Below are 17317 nucleotides of genomic sequence, written 5' to 3'. Positions count from 1 at the left end.
ACCTGGCTTTGTCCCCAAGGTCACATCCAGGTTCTACCTTGAATCTAAATGTTTTCACCATTGTTCATCCCATCCATGCTTCCACTACCAAAGCTGTGTTGCATTCTTTGGATGAAATTGTACTTTGTTTGATTTACAGGGGAGCAGTAGTATGCAACACTTAGCAAATACAGTATATTGAAATGAATAGGCTTTTTCAGTAAATTGCAGGTAAGTTACTTTTTACATTACTTTTCTAACTCAGTGCTGGATACCTAGATTCAGCACTGGGACATTTCCTAGAAACAGATAAGTAACTACGTTTTGGTTATTCGCATGATTTTTAAAGAATATTTTCAGTTTTCAAAACTCTACACTTCGAAACTTTTTGGAGGAGTACATTGAAATGAATGGGCTTCTACAATAGATTGCAGGTAAGTTACTTTTTACGTTACTTTTCTAACTCAGTGCTGGATACCTTGATTCAGCACTGGGACATTTCCTGGAAACCGGTAAGAAATTACGTTTTGGTTTTCCACATGATTTTTAAAGAATATTTTCAAAACTCCACACTTAAAAATTTTTTGGAGCAGTACATTGAAAGGAATAGGCTTTTATAGTAAATTGCAGGTAAGTTACTTTTCACGTTACTTTCCTAACTTAGTGCTGGATACTTAAATTCAGCACTGGCACATTTACTGCAAACAGGTGAGTAAACATGTTTTGGTTATTTGTGTGATTTTTAAGGAATATTTTTTGATTTCTAAACTCCACACTTTGAAACTTTTTAGAGAAAAAGTGTCAATGTTAACCTATGGAGGGAAAACAAGTTAACGGTTCTCAGGTAAGTAATCAGCTGTGGGAGTTAAGGTTCTAGGGTTAGACTCAGGGGTCTCCCAGGGTCAGTGATGCACTTTTTTTGCACCCTCAGCGGCACTAGTGTGGCCGGGTGCAGAGTGTTGAGGCCCAATGTTATGCAATGGGGAATAGGGGGCCTCCGGTTGGTGGCTGCTGGCAAGCAGGCCACTGGGTTGTCGGAGCATAGGGTTAAGCTCAGGGCAAGTTGGGGACCAAGGTAGCACCACAGGTGCACCCTCAGCGGCACTAGGGAAGCCGGGTGCAGGGTGCTGTTTTGAGGTCGGGTGCCCTGTTTTCAATGAAGAACCTCCGGGACAAAGAAACACTGCAGGCTCTGGGACGAGGATCTTCTGGGTGCGACCACCACTTCGAGGGGTAAGTTGGGATGTCGTGGGTTGGTTAGGCACCATTGGTTTGGGCACACAAGGCCGTGGGGCGTCGGGTGCAGGTGTGCCTTGTGACGTCGGATTTTCTTACCTACTTTGGTTGCGGTAGGGGGTCGTCTGGATTGAGGCTGCAGGCGTAGTCTGGAGGCTTGAGGCAGGTTGGGGATCCCCTGATCTTTGGTTCAGGATTGCCGGGGGGACCTCCTCGAGGTGTTTTTCCACTCGAGCTCGGGCCCGGTTCGTCGGCTGCAGAGTGGGCTGGATTCGCGGTCTCTGGCTGGCACCAGAAGCTGCAGTTTAAACACGTCCGGTGTCCACAGGAGAGACAGGCTGGAAAGTGAAGGCAGGCAGGTCCTCCGGGGTTTGTGAGGCTGCTGGACACGCCGGGATTTTGCAGGAGCAGGTTCAAGGGGAGACAGGCCTGTAGGGCTGGGGCCAATCAGTGGGCGTCGTCCTCTTGTTAGCTCTGCACGGCTCTTCATCCTTTTTCTTTTCTTCTTGTAGGTAGGCTGGATCTGAGGAAGGAAGGTTCAGGGTGCCCCCTAAAAACTACATTTAGGGGCATTACAGGTAGGTAAAGGACGGGGACCAATTGGTCCCTTCCCTGGGGTGGGGTACACCCCCTATTCTGCCACTCTTCAGTGGGAGGGGGGCAGGAGCCTGTCCCTGGTTGGCTGAGTCCCCCCTTCCTCAAGATGGCAGGGACTCAAGGTTGTGCTTCACCTCTCCTCCCCCACCTGAGGGGTGGGGTTGGCAGCGGGGGGCACACCATTTTTCCTCACTTGTTTTGCCGCTGGTTCTCCCGCCTAAAGTGGGGGGTAGAACCAGTGGGGACCAGTTGCTGAAAGCAGAAAATGGTCTGGAGAGACTCACAAATGGCGGCATGCCTTTGAAGCTTCTCCTTCGTGAACCCTGCCCATCCTGAGAGAGGAAGCTTGGCACCTCTTCCCAGGATGTGCATTGTTTCAGGCCCCCGAGAGTAGCAAGCTCTCGACCCAGGGGTCCAGAAACATGTCTGGTGGTGGCAGCCTAAGCAGCCACTCGGTCAGGTCACTAGGAGTTGGTCGAGTTTCAGGGGGCATCTCTAAGATGCCCTGTGTTGTGCATTTTACATTAAATCCCACACTGGCATCAGTGTGGGTTTAATGTGCTGAGAAGTTTGATACCAAACTTCCCAGTCTTCAGTGTAGCCATTATGGTGCTGTGGAGTTCGTAATGACAAACTCCTAGCACCATATACTCTTAATGACAGCACTGCACTTTCAGTGCCCATGAATGGACTGTGGCACTGTAGGGGTACAGGGCTCATGCACCTGTACCCTCAACACTGGCATAGGGCACCCAGCGAGAGGAGTGACTGATGTATGCCAGAGCAGTGGTTTGTGGGCATGGCACACAGGGATGTGTGCCATGTCGAGACTTCACTTTGTTCTGCACCAAGACATGCAGCCTGTAAAGGCAGTGTGTGTTTGTCAGGGTACAGGGCCTCTAAGGGTGGCACAATAAGTGCTGCAGCCCTTAGATGTCTTCCCTGGTCACAGTGCCCTGGGTACCTGAGGTACCATTTACCAGGGGCTGACCTGTGGCCAGATATGCCAATTGGGATAGTTTTGGGGAAAGAACACAGCGCCTGGGAACCTGATTGGCAGGGACCCAGGGCACACCAAGAAAAAGTGCATCAGTAGTCTGGCAAAAAGTGGGGGGGGGGGGGGGGGGGGTTACTGCTACAGAAACCCACTTTCCTACAAGTGGCCACTGTTAACCTGGAACATACTTTTAGTCTTTGAGATAATTTGTGATGTTTGATGCGATGTGGGCTGGCCCTAAGCCGGTTTCTTTTTTTCACACACATGAATTATGTTGCCGACAATCATGAGTTGCTGAATTCTGCATTTGAAGGTGTCTTGAAGCCAATTCTCTTTTGGCTGTAGTGTGTCTTGTCACGTAGTGACGGGGACAAGAAAGGGGGCAAAGTTAATGCCTAGATAATTTACCAGTAATCCCATTATTCCATTGTCACTTTTTGCTCAGATCTTAAGACCTTCCCTCCTTTTTGGAGGCACATGTAAGTGCGTTTGGAGACATTGTAGTCAGCCAACCCTTTATATGGGGCTTAAAAGAAATTAGTTTGGAGGCACCTCAATGGCAGTCATTTCTCATCAAACTCTTAGTTTGAGATTGTCCTACATAATCCTATGTTTACTGTACTGGGTTTTCATAGATTAAGGTGTCCACCTCATAAGCACTGCAGCACACCAAAGCACAGTCACTACATAAGTTGCCCAAAGAACCAAATCATTGTCAAAGCAAAAGTATTCAATGTTCTTATGTCCATTCAACAGGTGTGTTCAATGACACAAACGGCTCCACAAAGTGATCCAAATCCACTTCGAGATTTCAATAGTCAGTCTTTATTTCAAATTCACACAGCAGCTGGATTTGGATCACTTTGTGAAGCGGTTTGTCATTGAACACAACTGTTGAATGGGCATAATAACATTGAATACTTTTGCTTTAACAATGATTTTGTTGTTTGGGCAACTTATGTAGTGACTGTGCTTTGGTTTGTAAAATGTAAATTGATACTTGTATAGCGCACTACTCACCCGCAAGGGTCTCAAGGCGCTTGTACGAATACTGCTGTGGAACCCATCCTGGCTTTCCCTGTGAGGCGTCCACTCCTGGGCACCCCCAAGGTGGAGGCCAGGCATCCTTAGCGTTGTGGGGGCCGTTGTGGAGATTAAGCGAGCTATTGCCCAGAGTTGCAGAGTGGGACTCCATGATTGGAATAGGCACCGAGGCGAGAATTATCAGGTCCGTGGAATTTTTGAGCACCAGACGCGCCGAGGCGGGGAATTGAACCCTGGTCCCGGACTAGACCTCTGCATCAGGGTCTGCCGCTCTAATCATTGAGCCACACTTCTCCACATTTGCTGCAGTGCTAATGAGGGGGATTTAGATTTGGGCTACTTCGTAGTTCTAAAATTGTAATACTCTAGGTGGATGAGTATTTGGCACCGTATTAGCACCCAATATCAAATGTTTGGAGAGTGACATATTGTAATTTCCATGACCTCTGTACATATGGTGAATGATGTGCACATCAAGACAGCATATCCACCCATTCGCTCTGTGTTAATAGATTTAGGTGTGTTGGTCAGGCATACAATGCTTAATAATAACCCTTTTTCAAACTGTTTGCTCTCTTGACAAACAAGTCTTCGTTAATGCTCTTTCTGGTGGATTCTCTAACCACAAATGTCTCACCTTCTGAATTTCCCCAAATGCCAGACTGCAACTGGAATTTTTCCAGCAATTGCTCTGCGCCAAGTTGCACCATCAGATTTCACCGTGGAATCACATCGCCTCCAGAAGAGACGACAAACTGTGTTCGAGGCATATGAGCTGCAGATTACACACTTGTGCATAGATCGCCATCTGGTGTTGGGCCCGGATGTTTGCAGTTGTTTTGCCTCTTGGAAAGTCTTTGGAAGTCACGAGGTCGGTGACTCCTCCTTTGGATCGTATTGCGCATGGGCTTCGGCTCCATCCTCAGATTGTTTTTTTCCGCCATCGGGCTCGGATGTGATCTTCGCGTTCCGGTTTCGAACAGCTTCCAGTTCGACGATCGACGCGCAATCCTCACCCCAACTCGCGGTATTGTTTTCGATCGCGATCTCCCCACTCGACGCGCCTCTCATCGGCAAAAACCTTCGATTCCGGTCGTCGACGACGGCCTTCGGGCCTACCCAAGCTCCGGTCCTGGCTAATGGAAAGGACTCCCTTCAAGAAGTGCCCTCGATGTGAGTCCAAGTTCCCCCACACCGATCTCCACGAAGTATGCAATCTCTGCCTCTCCCCTGAACACGAGGCTCGAGATTGTCCGGCGTGTAAGTCCTTCCGGTCCAAGAAAACCATTCGAGACCGAAGGGCTAGAAGAACCATGGCACACTTGACGACGATTCCGGACTACATCTTCGGGGAAGACGTCGACGCTCCAGAAGAACACCTCACCGACGAGGGACTCGTCCGCGCCTCCGAAGGCGACGATTCAGATGTGGAGGACATCACTCCGGCACAGAGGGTCGTGAGTACTAATCTACACCCCCCCACACACCCTCGCCGGCACCGAAAAAGGCTTCGGTCATGCCTTCGCCTCCGGGCCTAAGCAAGACCAAAGACATTGCATCCCACACCGCACCTTCGGGCCCGGTAAAGAAGCCGATTAAGCCTTCCGGCGGCTCGGGCTCGAGCCAGCCCACCGTCGGTGCCGATAAACACTCTTCGACACCGAGAAAGAAAATGGCCTCCGCTTCAACACCGAGCCCCGCACCGAAACACTCGGTGTTGAGAACCAGCTCCAGCTCCTCGGTGCCGACACCATCTTCGGCACCGACAAAAGCACACAAGGCCACCGGCACCGACACTTCGAAGCCGAAATCCACCTCGGCGCCGACCAAACAATCAGACTTTTCCATGCATAGTTCCAAACAACGAACCAGCGCGGATAAAGCCAAAAGACCAACGGCCCCGACGCCTTCGGCGCCGACGGACCAACCAACATCACCAGAACTTTTTACACCGGATCCATTACAAAAAACACTAACCAAGGATCCTAAAACCAGACATTTGATGCTCTCCATCAAAAAGAGACAGCTGGATAAACCTGCTCCACCTCCAATGAGGAAGGACTCTGCTACCTCTCCTTTCAGAATACCTTCCCCACCTCCACCGCCTCCTCCACCTTCCCCTCCTCCACCGTCTCCGCCCCCACCTCATCATTCCCCAACACCCTCTCCGGATGATGATGATGATCAGGGGGATCCATATGATGACATAGGAGACGTACCCCAACATTTACCTACAGGGGACCCCACTCCCACAGGCTCCCCAGACCCATGGGACGATTATAATATCCCTGACATCCCTAACGTCCCACAGGATGAGCTCTACCCTTCCAGACCTTCCCCACCAGACGACTCACTGGGGTTCAACCATCTACTACAAAGGGCGGCACACTATCACGGGGTAGATCTCCATACCGACCCCGTGGAGGAGGATTTCCTCCTCGATACGTTTGACACCACACATAGGACTACCTCCATATTGCCTATGCTCAAGGGAGTTATAAAACATGCGCCAGAGGTCTTTAAAGACCCAGTCAGAGCCAGGGTCATTAACCCGCGCATTGAAAAGAAATATAAATCCACCCCTACAGATTCCTCCTACATCAGAGGGCCAGCACCACTAGATTCTCTGGTAGTGTCCACAGCACGTAAAAGGGCCAACTCCCAAGCGTCGGGCGAAGCACCACCACCTGACAAAGAGTCTAAACTCTTGGACGCATCAGGCAAGCGTACTGCATCCCAAGCTGCCAACATATGGCATATCGCTAATACACAAGCGCTACTAGCCAGGTATGACAGGGCCCATTATGATGAATTAGAAGCCATAATGCAACATCTCCCTGATAAATACAAACCTAGGGCCAACAAGCTAATTCAGGAGGGGAAAAACCATTACTAATACCTCCATACGTTGTGCCCTAGATGCAGCATACACAGCCTCCAGGGCCATCAATACTAGTGTCCTCCTCCGTCGCCATGCCTGGCTAAGGATCTCAGGTTTTAAACCGGAGGTACATGCCTCCATCCTCAACCATCCCTTTGACCAGGAACATCTGTTTGGCCCAAAAGTGGATGAGGCCCTAGAAAAGATGAAAAAAGACACGGACACTGCAAAATCCATGGGAGCTTTACAATCGCACCCTCCCAGGCGCTCTTTTCGCTGCTCTTCCTTTCGGAGCACATCCAGAGGCTACTCCTCCGACACCGCTTCATATAAGGCCCCTACCCAGTCCACCTTTACAAGGGGCTACCAAAGAGGCGGCTACAGGGGCAACAATAACAAAGGCAGAGGCAAAACCGACACCGCCCGCTCTGCCACCGCACCTACCCAATGACTTCCCTCCACTCCCCCCAGACCATCCAACTCCGGTCGGGGGCAGACTCCAAAATGTCCTCCCTGTCTGGGCCACCATCACCTCAGACAAATGGGTAACACAAATAATTCGGTCAGGCTACTGCCTAGAACTAATATCTACCCCCCCAAACATTCCACCCAGACAACGCCCAATGTCACAAGAACATCTAACACTACTAAAGCAGGCAGAAAAGGGCAATAGAACACGTTCCTACCAACCAGCGAAATATAGGGGTCTACTCCCTATATTTTCTCATATCAAAAAGGGACGAGACTCTGAGGCCCATCCTAGACCTCAGGCCCCTAAACAAATACATACACTCAGACCATTTTCACATAGTAAGACGCTTATTTCCACATTCCAGTGCACAACCCTCACAGGAAGTTCCTCAGATTCGTAGTGGACGGCCAACACTACCAATTCAAAGTACTCCCGTTCGGAGTCACAACAGCACCACGTGTATTCACAAAGAGCCTAGCAGTAGTGGCAGCACACCTCAGGAGACAACACATCCATGTCTTCCCATACCTAGATGACTGGCTAATAAAAGCCAGTTCATACAGCCAGTGTGTACAACACACTCATGCCACTATCCAGCTACTTCACCAACTGGGCTTCACAGTAAGCCACGCAAAGTCCCATCTACAACCATCCCACATAAAACAATACCTCGGTGCCACCATAGACACCTCAAAAGCGCTAGCCTACCCCAATCCTGCCAGCATTACAAGCATTCAGGCTCTACGCGCAAAATTCATGGCACAACACTCCCTACCAGCTCGAGTGTTTATGCAACTAATAGGGATGATGGCCTCTTGCATCTTCATAGTACCTCACGCAAGACTCCAGATGCGTCCTCTCCAAGAGTGCTTAGCACGCCAATGGAACCAGGCCCAGGGTCAATTAACAGATCTGGTGTTGGTAGACGGTCGCACCCATCGCTCTCTGCAGTGGTGGACCATCCCAAACCTTTCCACAGGTCGACCGTTCCTGGACCGGGTTCCCCAGATAGTACTAACCACAGACGCATCGCTCTCCGGCTGGGGAGCTCATCTATTACATCTCACCACGCAGGGCACATGGACACCTCAACAAAAGTTACTCCACATCAACCATCTGGAGTTACTAGCGATCTTCTTAGCCCTAAAATCTTTTCAAACACAGATTTCAGGCAAGGCAGTCCTAATCCGCACAGACAACATGACAGTCATGTACTATATTCAAAAACAAGGCGGCACACACTCTCCACAGCTCTCAGAGCTAGCACAGAGCATATGGAGATGGGCCATACCCCAGAAAATCTTTCTCCTAGCTCAGCATGTCCCAGGAGTCCAAAACTATGGCTGATCTGCTCAGCAGACAAACACAACAAATCCACGAGTGGGAACTCCACCCACAAGTTTTACACCCGTACTTTCAGATGTGGGGGCATCCACAGATAGACCTCTTCGCCACCCACGAAAACACCAAATGCCCAATCTTCGCCACCAGATATCCACACCCATTGTCCAAAGGAAATGCGATATGGATGAACTGGTCCGGCAGATTTGCGTACGCTTTTCCGCCTCTCCCACTCATTCCACTAGTGGTGCGCAAACTACAGCAACACTCCCTCACACTAATCCTAGTAGCTCCAACTTGGGCCAGACAACCGTGGTACACCACACTGCTGGAACTATCTGTAGTACCGCACCAAAAATTACGCCTCTCTCCACACCTCTTAACCCAGAACCATGGAGAGATCAGACACCCGGACCCAGCTCAGCTCACCCTTGCGATCTGGCTCCTGAAGTCCTAGAATTCGGTTATCTAAATCTTCCCCCTGACTGTATGAACGTCATCAAGGAAGCTAGGCGACCCACCACTAGAGCGTGCTACGCCGCCAAGTAGAAACGTTTTGTTGTCTATTGTCACAACAACACCATCAATCCCCTAGACGTCTCCATTCAACACATCATAGGCTACTTACTCCACCTACAAAGGTGTAATCTAGCCTATACGTCCATTCGCCTGCACCTCGCAGCTATAGCAGCTTCCCTACAAAACAGGCAACATCTATCACTCTTTAGAGTACCTGTCATTAAAGCCCTCATGGAAGGCCTTAAAAGAATAATTGCCCTCACCTGTGTGGAACCTAAATATCGTTCTCACCAGACTAATGGGGCCTCCCTTTGAACCATTGCACAAATGTGAACTCCAATTTTTAACCTGGAAAACCGCTTTTCTCGTAGCCATCACTTCCCTCAGAAGGGTCAGTGAGATACAAGCATTTACCATTCAAGAACCTTTTCTACAAATGCACCATAACAAAGTTGTTCTCTGTACCAACCCAAAATTCCTCCCTAAAGTCATTTCTCCTTTTCACCTAAACCAATCTGTAGAACTACCAGTATTCTTCTCGCAACCACAAACTGTTGCAGAAAGAGCTCTCCACACACTAGATGTCAAACGAGCCTTACTCTACTACATCGAGAGAACACAACCTTTCCGTAAGACCAAACAACTGTTTGTCTCTTTCTCTCCACCACACAAGGGCAACCCCATCTCCAAGTCGGGGATAGCTAGGTGGATTGTCAAATGCATTCAGATTTGCAACCACAAAGCAAAACGAACGCTATCCGTTCCCCCTAAAGCCCATTCTACACGTAAAATAGGGGCTTCAATGGCTTTTCTAGGAAACATCCCATTAGATGATATCTGCAAAGCAGCTACATGGTCAACACCGCACACTTTCACTAAACACTATTGTGTAGATGTGCAAACTAAGCAACAGGCTAGTGTGGGCCAGGCTGTGCTCAAAACATTATTTCAAACCACTGCAACAGATACGGGTGACCGCCGCTAAGGGTGGGTACTGCTATATAATCTATGCACAAGTGTGTAATCTGCAGCTCATATGCCTCGAACGGAATATGCTACTTACCAGTATGCATCTGTTCTTGGCATGTAGAGCTGCAGATCTACACACGCCCACCCGCCTCCCCTGCTACCTTTATCTGTTCCAGTTTATCTTATTTAGATACAACACACATAGGCATCTTCACTGTTTATTACTACGCTCCATCATTTCCCTGCTGGCGAAAAACAATCTGAGGATGGAGCCGAAGCCCATGAGCAATACGATCTAAAGGAGGAGTCACCGACCTCGTGACTTCCAAAGACTTTCCAAGAGAAAAAACCAACTGCAAGCATCCGGGCCTAACACCAGATGGCGATCTATGCACAAGTGTGTAGATCTGCAGCTCTACATGCCAAGAACAGATGCATACTGGTAAGTATATAATTTTCTCTCCCTCCCAAGGACAATCTCTCAATGGCCTCTTTGACTATCGGTAATTGAACTTTGTGGGGAAGGTTAGAGGCATGATCTGCCAAAACCTGAACTGAACAGATGTAAAGAGGAGCGTGTTGAAGAACCTACAGCGCTCAAACTAATTGTACTCCCTACCGGCTATTCATGATGATAGGAGGAGGATTTAAAATGGCTGGGCTGCAGTTGCAGCTCTCGCTAAATAAGCACTTCCCTTACTGCTGGCCACGTTGTCTGCCACTGTCAGCAGAAGCCACGAATAGGCTGTACGGGTTCTTGCATAGGCTGTAAGGACTGCCCATAGCTATAGACAAGAGCACAAGTATATCTTCTTAATTTTCTTATGATAGAGTTAATGGGCTAGTGATAGTAAGCCTTAGAAGTGGGCCAGAGTCCAGTTATCCTTGAAGCTCTCCAATGCAACTTTTTTTTCTCCAAAAAGCCAGGAATCATCAAATTGCATGCCCATAAGGGATGTCTGCCCGTTGCCTGAATAGCCTGTGGCACTCATCCAGGCATCTCACCGAAGCACCACATGGATGCCCATGGCACAATCTTCACAATCTGTTGCACCTAGTCCTGCTCTCAACACACACGCATCTGTCTGCCTTAAATTGTCTGAGCAAAAGCATTGTTTAATTCCTCAGGAATAGTAGGCAAGATCTTGCTGGCCATATCCCAAAGGGCATGGATATAGCTCCCCAGTATCCAGGCAGCCAAACCAAACCAAAGCTAGACTGGCAGATAAGAAGACCCTCTTCCAGAATATGTCTGTATACTTCAATTCCCAATCTGGAGGGGGTGTTGAGGGGTGCGCAGTGGGGTTTGCGTTGAGGTTTGCTGGTGGAAACCTGAGCCTACAACCTTACAAGAGTCGGATGCTGGGTCAGAAAGTCGAGGTCCCCATTGCAGGCCAGGGGAGACTTGCTAAAGTAGCAAAATGGAGCAGCTTAGACCTGTTTCCAATCAGTGTCTTTGTCAAAGCTTTGTTCAAGAGCAAGATGGGTTTTGAAGTGGCAGGTCAGTGCTGCACAATCTGTCAATAGATTTGACTTGGTTTCTGCCATAGAAAGCAGAAGTTTCAACACTTCTTCAGCTCTGTGGAAGACCCCCACAAAAGTGGCGCACTGTTCTTTAGAGGCCCCCAGTAGGGAATCCAGCTATGTTTTAGGAGAAGTGTCCAGGCCCCTGGCATTCTGAAAATCGAGAAATAGGACAGCGTTAGTGTAATGAGGTGAAAGTAAACTATCAGTCTCCTGGTCAGGCAACGTGCAATGTTTTGGAGGCCCTCGACAGTGTCTGAATCTGATCCAAACAGTGTCTCAGTACTACTGTCCTAAAGGAGTGGAACTGCCTGGAAATCCTTCAAAATTAGGTCTTAATTGATTATCTCCATAAGCTTATCGACTGACTATGGGCCAACATCTGCTTCAAATCCAAAACAGGCTGTAGGATAGGACCCAGAGCAGTAGCCTGTAGTTTCCTGCATGTATATGATGGTATAAGTTGCCACTTCCAATGGGCCAAGCACGGAAAAGTTTCAGCATGGCCTCCTTGAAGGCATTTACTTGCTGCAGAGTCAAGAAGTTTGGTAACACGAGGTGTGCCAGGACCAGCCTGCGGGTAGGGTCCAAGTCAGACTAGGGCAGCAGAGTTGGTTCCTTCGAATGCTGACTGTGTGACTTCTTCTTAGAGCACAATTAACAGGATTGGGAAGTGTCCCTCTTGAACTTCTTGTCTTTATAGCTTATAGATTTCTCATTCAAATTATTTGACATCTGTGACTTTAAGGGGGACCAGGATCTGGAACGGTAAGGAACCTGCTTTTGGGCGTAGCAGTGAGTCTGTGGTTCGAAGTGCAACCTGCCCTTTTACTTGTGCTTGGATTATGTATAGTTTCGGCTTCCGCTCCCTCATGGCCTTTAAGTACATCAGGAATCATTTGTAACAGACTTTGAGTCCTGCTTAGACCCTAGACAACACATGCAGATGTAGTGCAGATCCGTAGCCAACATCTGCTGTCCGCAGGCATGGTTTGAATCCTGTGGTCTTCGGGGGGTAGACGTTTTTCCTAACATTCTGTCTTGAGATATTTGGATTTGGTAAAACACGGACTAAGAGTTTGAGGTGGAGCTCTTACTCAATGTTGAATGGCGTAAAGAGGAACTGATGTTAGTGTGCAAGGGTGGGGCTATATACAAGTCTGTGCTGTCACTTCCATAGGTGGTGTGATGGTGCCACCTATTGTTGGCCCGAAACAATTGCTTTAAAATGTCTGGATCCAATATGGCACCTGTGGGCAATTTAGAAGGTGAGGAATCTGCGGATAGATCCATCAGAAACAATGGTTTGCTGTGCAAACTTAGGGCAGCAAGTATGTTTCTAGAAGAAACCACAGTACTCAATAAAAGCATCAGCCGCCATGGTTTATAGTACGATATGAGGATTCTTCCTAGATTTAGTCTCGAGTCACAAATGAGAACACTCTACTGTTTGTAGAAATTGTGGGTGTTGGCAGATTCTTAGTCCTTTATTACTGCTGAGAGTTTTTGTTTCTGGTCAGTGATAAGTGTGTTTATTTAGTCCCAAAGCAATGAATGTTGGTAATTATGTTGGCTCATATCTATGCTGAAAAGGCTTACATTTTCCCTGCTTTTTTTTATTAGGGCCAGAGCATCTCCGAGACTGCCCACGTCCTGATCATCCTGGGCCATCTTCTCCCAATGACCCTGATTCTCCTGGAAGTGAGCGCACTGCATCTTTGCAGGGAATGGACACTACATCCTTACCACCCCGAAAGCGACCCTGGCATGATGGACCTGGGACCCCCGACAGCAGAGATGCAGAAACCCCTGGGTGTTCAGCTGAGGAGAGAGGGAAAGGTAAAATACCAATGGCACAAACTGTCTGAAGATAATGCTGAAATGTCCTTGTGTGATACCTATAAAATTATAATTTGTGTCAAGAATTGATGTAGTGTAATGTGTAGGCACTTATCAACTGAAGCATGCTAATCCCTTTTTTTCCTTATTATTTTTTATCAGGTCGAGGAACCACAGTTTCTTCACAAAGAGTGAGGAAGTCCAGTCGCTCTGGGTCTCAAGATAGTGATCCCCTTCGCGAGGAACGATTTGGGGGACCTGCAGGCAACACCAACCCATCCCGAGGAGGAAGAAGTGGAAACTGGAGAGGAGGCAGCAACATGAGCTCAGGCCCCACTCGGCGAGGGGCTGCTAGGGGGTCTACACGTGGAGGTGGCAGGGGTCGATAAAAGTTGAGATCCCTGGGTGAACTGCTTAGTTCATTCTTCACAGTATTTGAATAGATACTTTGTGTGAACTCATAATGAGAAAACATGCCCTTGAGAACCTAAAGGTGCTGCAGAGCCACAAAATCCCAGATGAAGGGAAAAGGCTTCAGGGCAAAATCACTTCCTAGATCGTGCAATGATCTCTTAGATCAAGAGAACTGAAAAGCAAGAACAACCCCACAGTGACTCATCTTTGCCTCTTGAATTTGCTTAATCTGTCTTGCTCCACCTTCCTCATGCAATGTGGGGTACTTTTCCAGCCCTTACAATTATTCACTCTGTTCGTCATCTCTTGACTCACCATGTCATGTTTGTGGACATAATTCCAAATTTAAATTTGTTTTATCATGATGAGTTTTGGGGTCCTCTTTTATTTCCTCCCCCTCTGCTTCATCATCATCAAGGAGAAATGGAGTTCTTTCCTTATCGCACTCCATTTCCAATGATGTCACCTCTCATCACAGAGAAAGTAAATTTTCCTCTGTACAGATTATCAGATGTTAAGTTGTTTTTTGTATGAAATACATAACGTAATTTGCGCAAGAATTGAGAAAAAGAAATCTGTTTGGTCTAAGTTATTGTCTATGTTTTGGAATGATATGCCAAATGTTATAAACTAGAATATTCTAGGGTACATAATCGCCCCAAACTTTTTGCCATTCGCGCTGCGACTTACACCTTAAGGAAAAGTTAAATGCCTGCAACCTAGCTGACTCCCATGGTTATGAAGTCATTATCAGAACCTTCCCCTATATACAGGATGCCCAACCCTGTTTCAACAGATGAAAATGTTTATATTTTCTAGAAAATGTGCCTGTACGAGTCAATATTTTCTACCATTTAAAATATATCCACATATGTCCAGGGCTGAAACTATTTAGTTATTCACCTATTCCCCATGGAAAAAGCAGGACATTGTTTGCATAGTTATTACTTCTTAGTCAGTATAAATGTTTCTGATGGATACTTCTAACTGCAGAGTCTACACCTTAGTATACTTCCATGGTGCCAGTCTTGATATGGAAATCTTTCCCCAGTAATGCTATCCTGTGCCACCAGGTGGCGCCATGCAGCTTTGCGTTGATTACATACCGCCTGGAATTGACTGAGTGGAGTCACATAAAACATCCACCCTGAGCCATGAATGTCAGTTCTTTTCTTTCCACACCTTCTGTTGCAGGTCCAGAGCTCTGCTCCCTATGTAGTCAGCATTCTTATGACTCCTGAAAACAGAATGAAATCCAGTGTGCTAGGAACAGTGTCCCCTCTGAAGACTACAGTTTCACACCATGCCACAACTGTAGAAAATCAATGTTAGTCATGGACCAGCACGCAATGTCTTTCTGGTGGTTGGGCTCTGGGCATGTCTGACAAGTGTGTCCTAATGTTCCCAAAGATGATCTGGGGCCTAGAATCAAAGCAGTACATCAATGAATACAAGAAGGATCATTTGTCCCTTTTTCACCCACTTCCCCTCCAAGTCGAGTGTCTGAACTCAATTCCATTTCTGTGGTCGCTCTCACAAGAGGTCAACTTTGCAGTCGAAGTCCTCCAGTAAGTTAAAATCGAAGTCCACATGCAAACACAAGAACGCGAAGCAGGACTCTGCCCCACCCCTGATGCACTCTATCCAAAGGTAAGGTGCATCGGTGTCACAATGTTAGTCTGTCGTCTTCCGGATCTCCAAATACGAACGGGATTCCCCAGTTGGTCCTGGTGTGCCACAATTTCTCCAAGCCATCAGCACTACTGCAGCAAATTGATGCCTTTAAAGAGGTGATGCTGAAGGTATTTAGTGTTCTTCCGCTCCCTCTAGTGTGACTTTGAGCCCTAAGGATCCACAGGAACCCTCAGTGATGATACTGCAGACAGATACGCCTTCTGGGCCGTCTGAGCCCTTTGACCGATTCTAAGCTCCAGACCGACTCCAGTACAGATTACCACTGTGTCTCCTCAAACTTCATCGGTCTCTCCCAAGTTGACGCTGGTACCAACACCACCAGCACCCATAGAGGATCTGGTGCTTGTTTCTGACTTTGGACCAACTCAAGCCTAATCCCATCTGATGTTGCACCACAAAGTTTCTAAAGAGCTACCAGTCGCCATACAGCCTGACTCTGAACATATGCGTCCACTAGGGAAGACGTGCCATCAGATTCTACATTCTTTTTGGCTTCAATTCTGACCAAAGCTTGTCACTACCCAGAGAGGCTAACAATTTTTGCATGGGCTTTATACCTCCCCCGATACAGGGTTGAACTTGCCATTTGGATGACCAGAGTGAAGACTGTGCACCACTTACACTGGTAATCAGACTAGCAGCTGAGGTCTTGGACCTACAGCTGTCCTGTATTAAGATTCAGACACACAGCCTTACAGAAATCTTACAGCCTGTACCAGCCTCATTTGAGCCCTTGCTCCATTTTTAATGAGACCCTCACTGATCTCTTAATGGGCTTTCAATCAGAGCCCTCTTCTTGCCCCCCGGTTAGTAGGCAGGTGGCCAGATTTCGGACTCCCTCAAGGTGATCATGATTTTCTCACTGAACAACCTACTCCAGAGAGTATGATTATTCAGGCTTCAACCAACAATTTGAACCCTAATTTATTCCCTACGACCCCTCAGATAAGAAATCTTGAGAAGACTGGGGCATTTGGAAAACACATTTCCTTTGGCTAGACTAGCTTCCATATCAGTCAAAATAGTCTGCTAATTGGACAACATGCCCTCTGAGACATGGCCAGCAGTTTCGGAAGACCTTACAGCCTCACTGTCTCAAACCATTCAGGGTTGTCAAGATGCAGCCAAATAGATAATTTGTGCTAGCCTTGATACTGCTGTTTGTCTGGGAAGGGTGATTGACACCAATGTGATGCTTTCCTGCTATGAGTGGATGTTCTCCACAGGGTTTTCTAAAGACGTACCTCTCTCTTGGATATGCCTTTCGATGGTTGACCCCTGTTTGGAGCAATAGCCAATTCCGCCTTAGAACATTTCAACAAAGGTAGAGCCACAGTACACTCTCTGGGTCTTTTGACCCCTGCCTAACTGTTTATTCACCAGTTATAACATTGAGGCCATTCTAGGGGGCTGACTTGTAAGTAACATCAGTTTCCACAGCCACTGCTCCAATCACCACAGTTCTTTTAAGGCCAGAGATGTGGGCCTCGCAGGCGATGTGCAGGCATACAAGGGCATCAGTTCTCCCAGACCCCTTCACCCTGCGGCAGCAGCCACCAAGCTGCTTTAGCTTTCCATTAGTAGAACACAACCACCCTATAGGAGGCAGGACCCCACATTTTCTTTCAGGGCGGCGATCTATCATGTCCGATCAATGGGTCCTTCAAATCGCTCCCCTACCTTTATTATTGCTCTGCCCAACCTACCACCCCCACATCAGAGTGAATCTCAGCAGAACACCTGTCCATTCTGTTGTAAGAGGTGTTATTTTTACGTTTCAAAGGAGCTATTGAGAGGATTCCAGACTCAG

At 47.8% G+C, this 17317-nt stretch overlaps 1 protein-coding gene across 1 annotated transcript in view; it reads left to right on the top strand.

Moving 5' to 3' along the window:
• WDR33 (WD repeat domain 33) overlaps positions 1-14386 on the top strand; it is a 1021886-nt gene extending 1007500 nt beyond the window's left edge. The window contains exons 21-22 of the mRNA XM_085634920.1: positions 13183-13398; positions 13561-14386. Of these exons, the coding sequence (XP_085491046.1) occupies positions 13183-13398; positions 13561-13787 (443 nt within the window). The 3' untranslated portion in view covers positions 13788-14386. The remainder of the gene's footprint in view (positions 1-13182; positions 13399-13560) is intronic.
• The last annotated feature ends 2931 nt before the right edge of the window (positions 14387-17317 follow it).

Source organism: Triturus cristatus, chromosome 11 (assembly GCF_964204655.1).
Source record: "Triturus cristatus chromosome 11, aTriCri1.1, whole genome shotgun sequence".
Lineage (NCBI taxonomy): Eukaryota > Metazoa > Chordata > Amphibia > Caudata > Salamandridae > Triturus > Triturus cristatus.
Note: the sequence above shows the minus strand (reverse complement) of the source record. Positions and strands in the feature narration are given on the sequence as shown.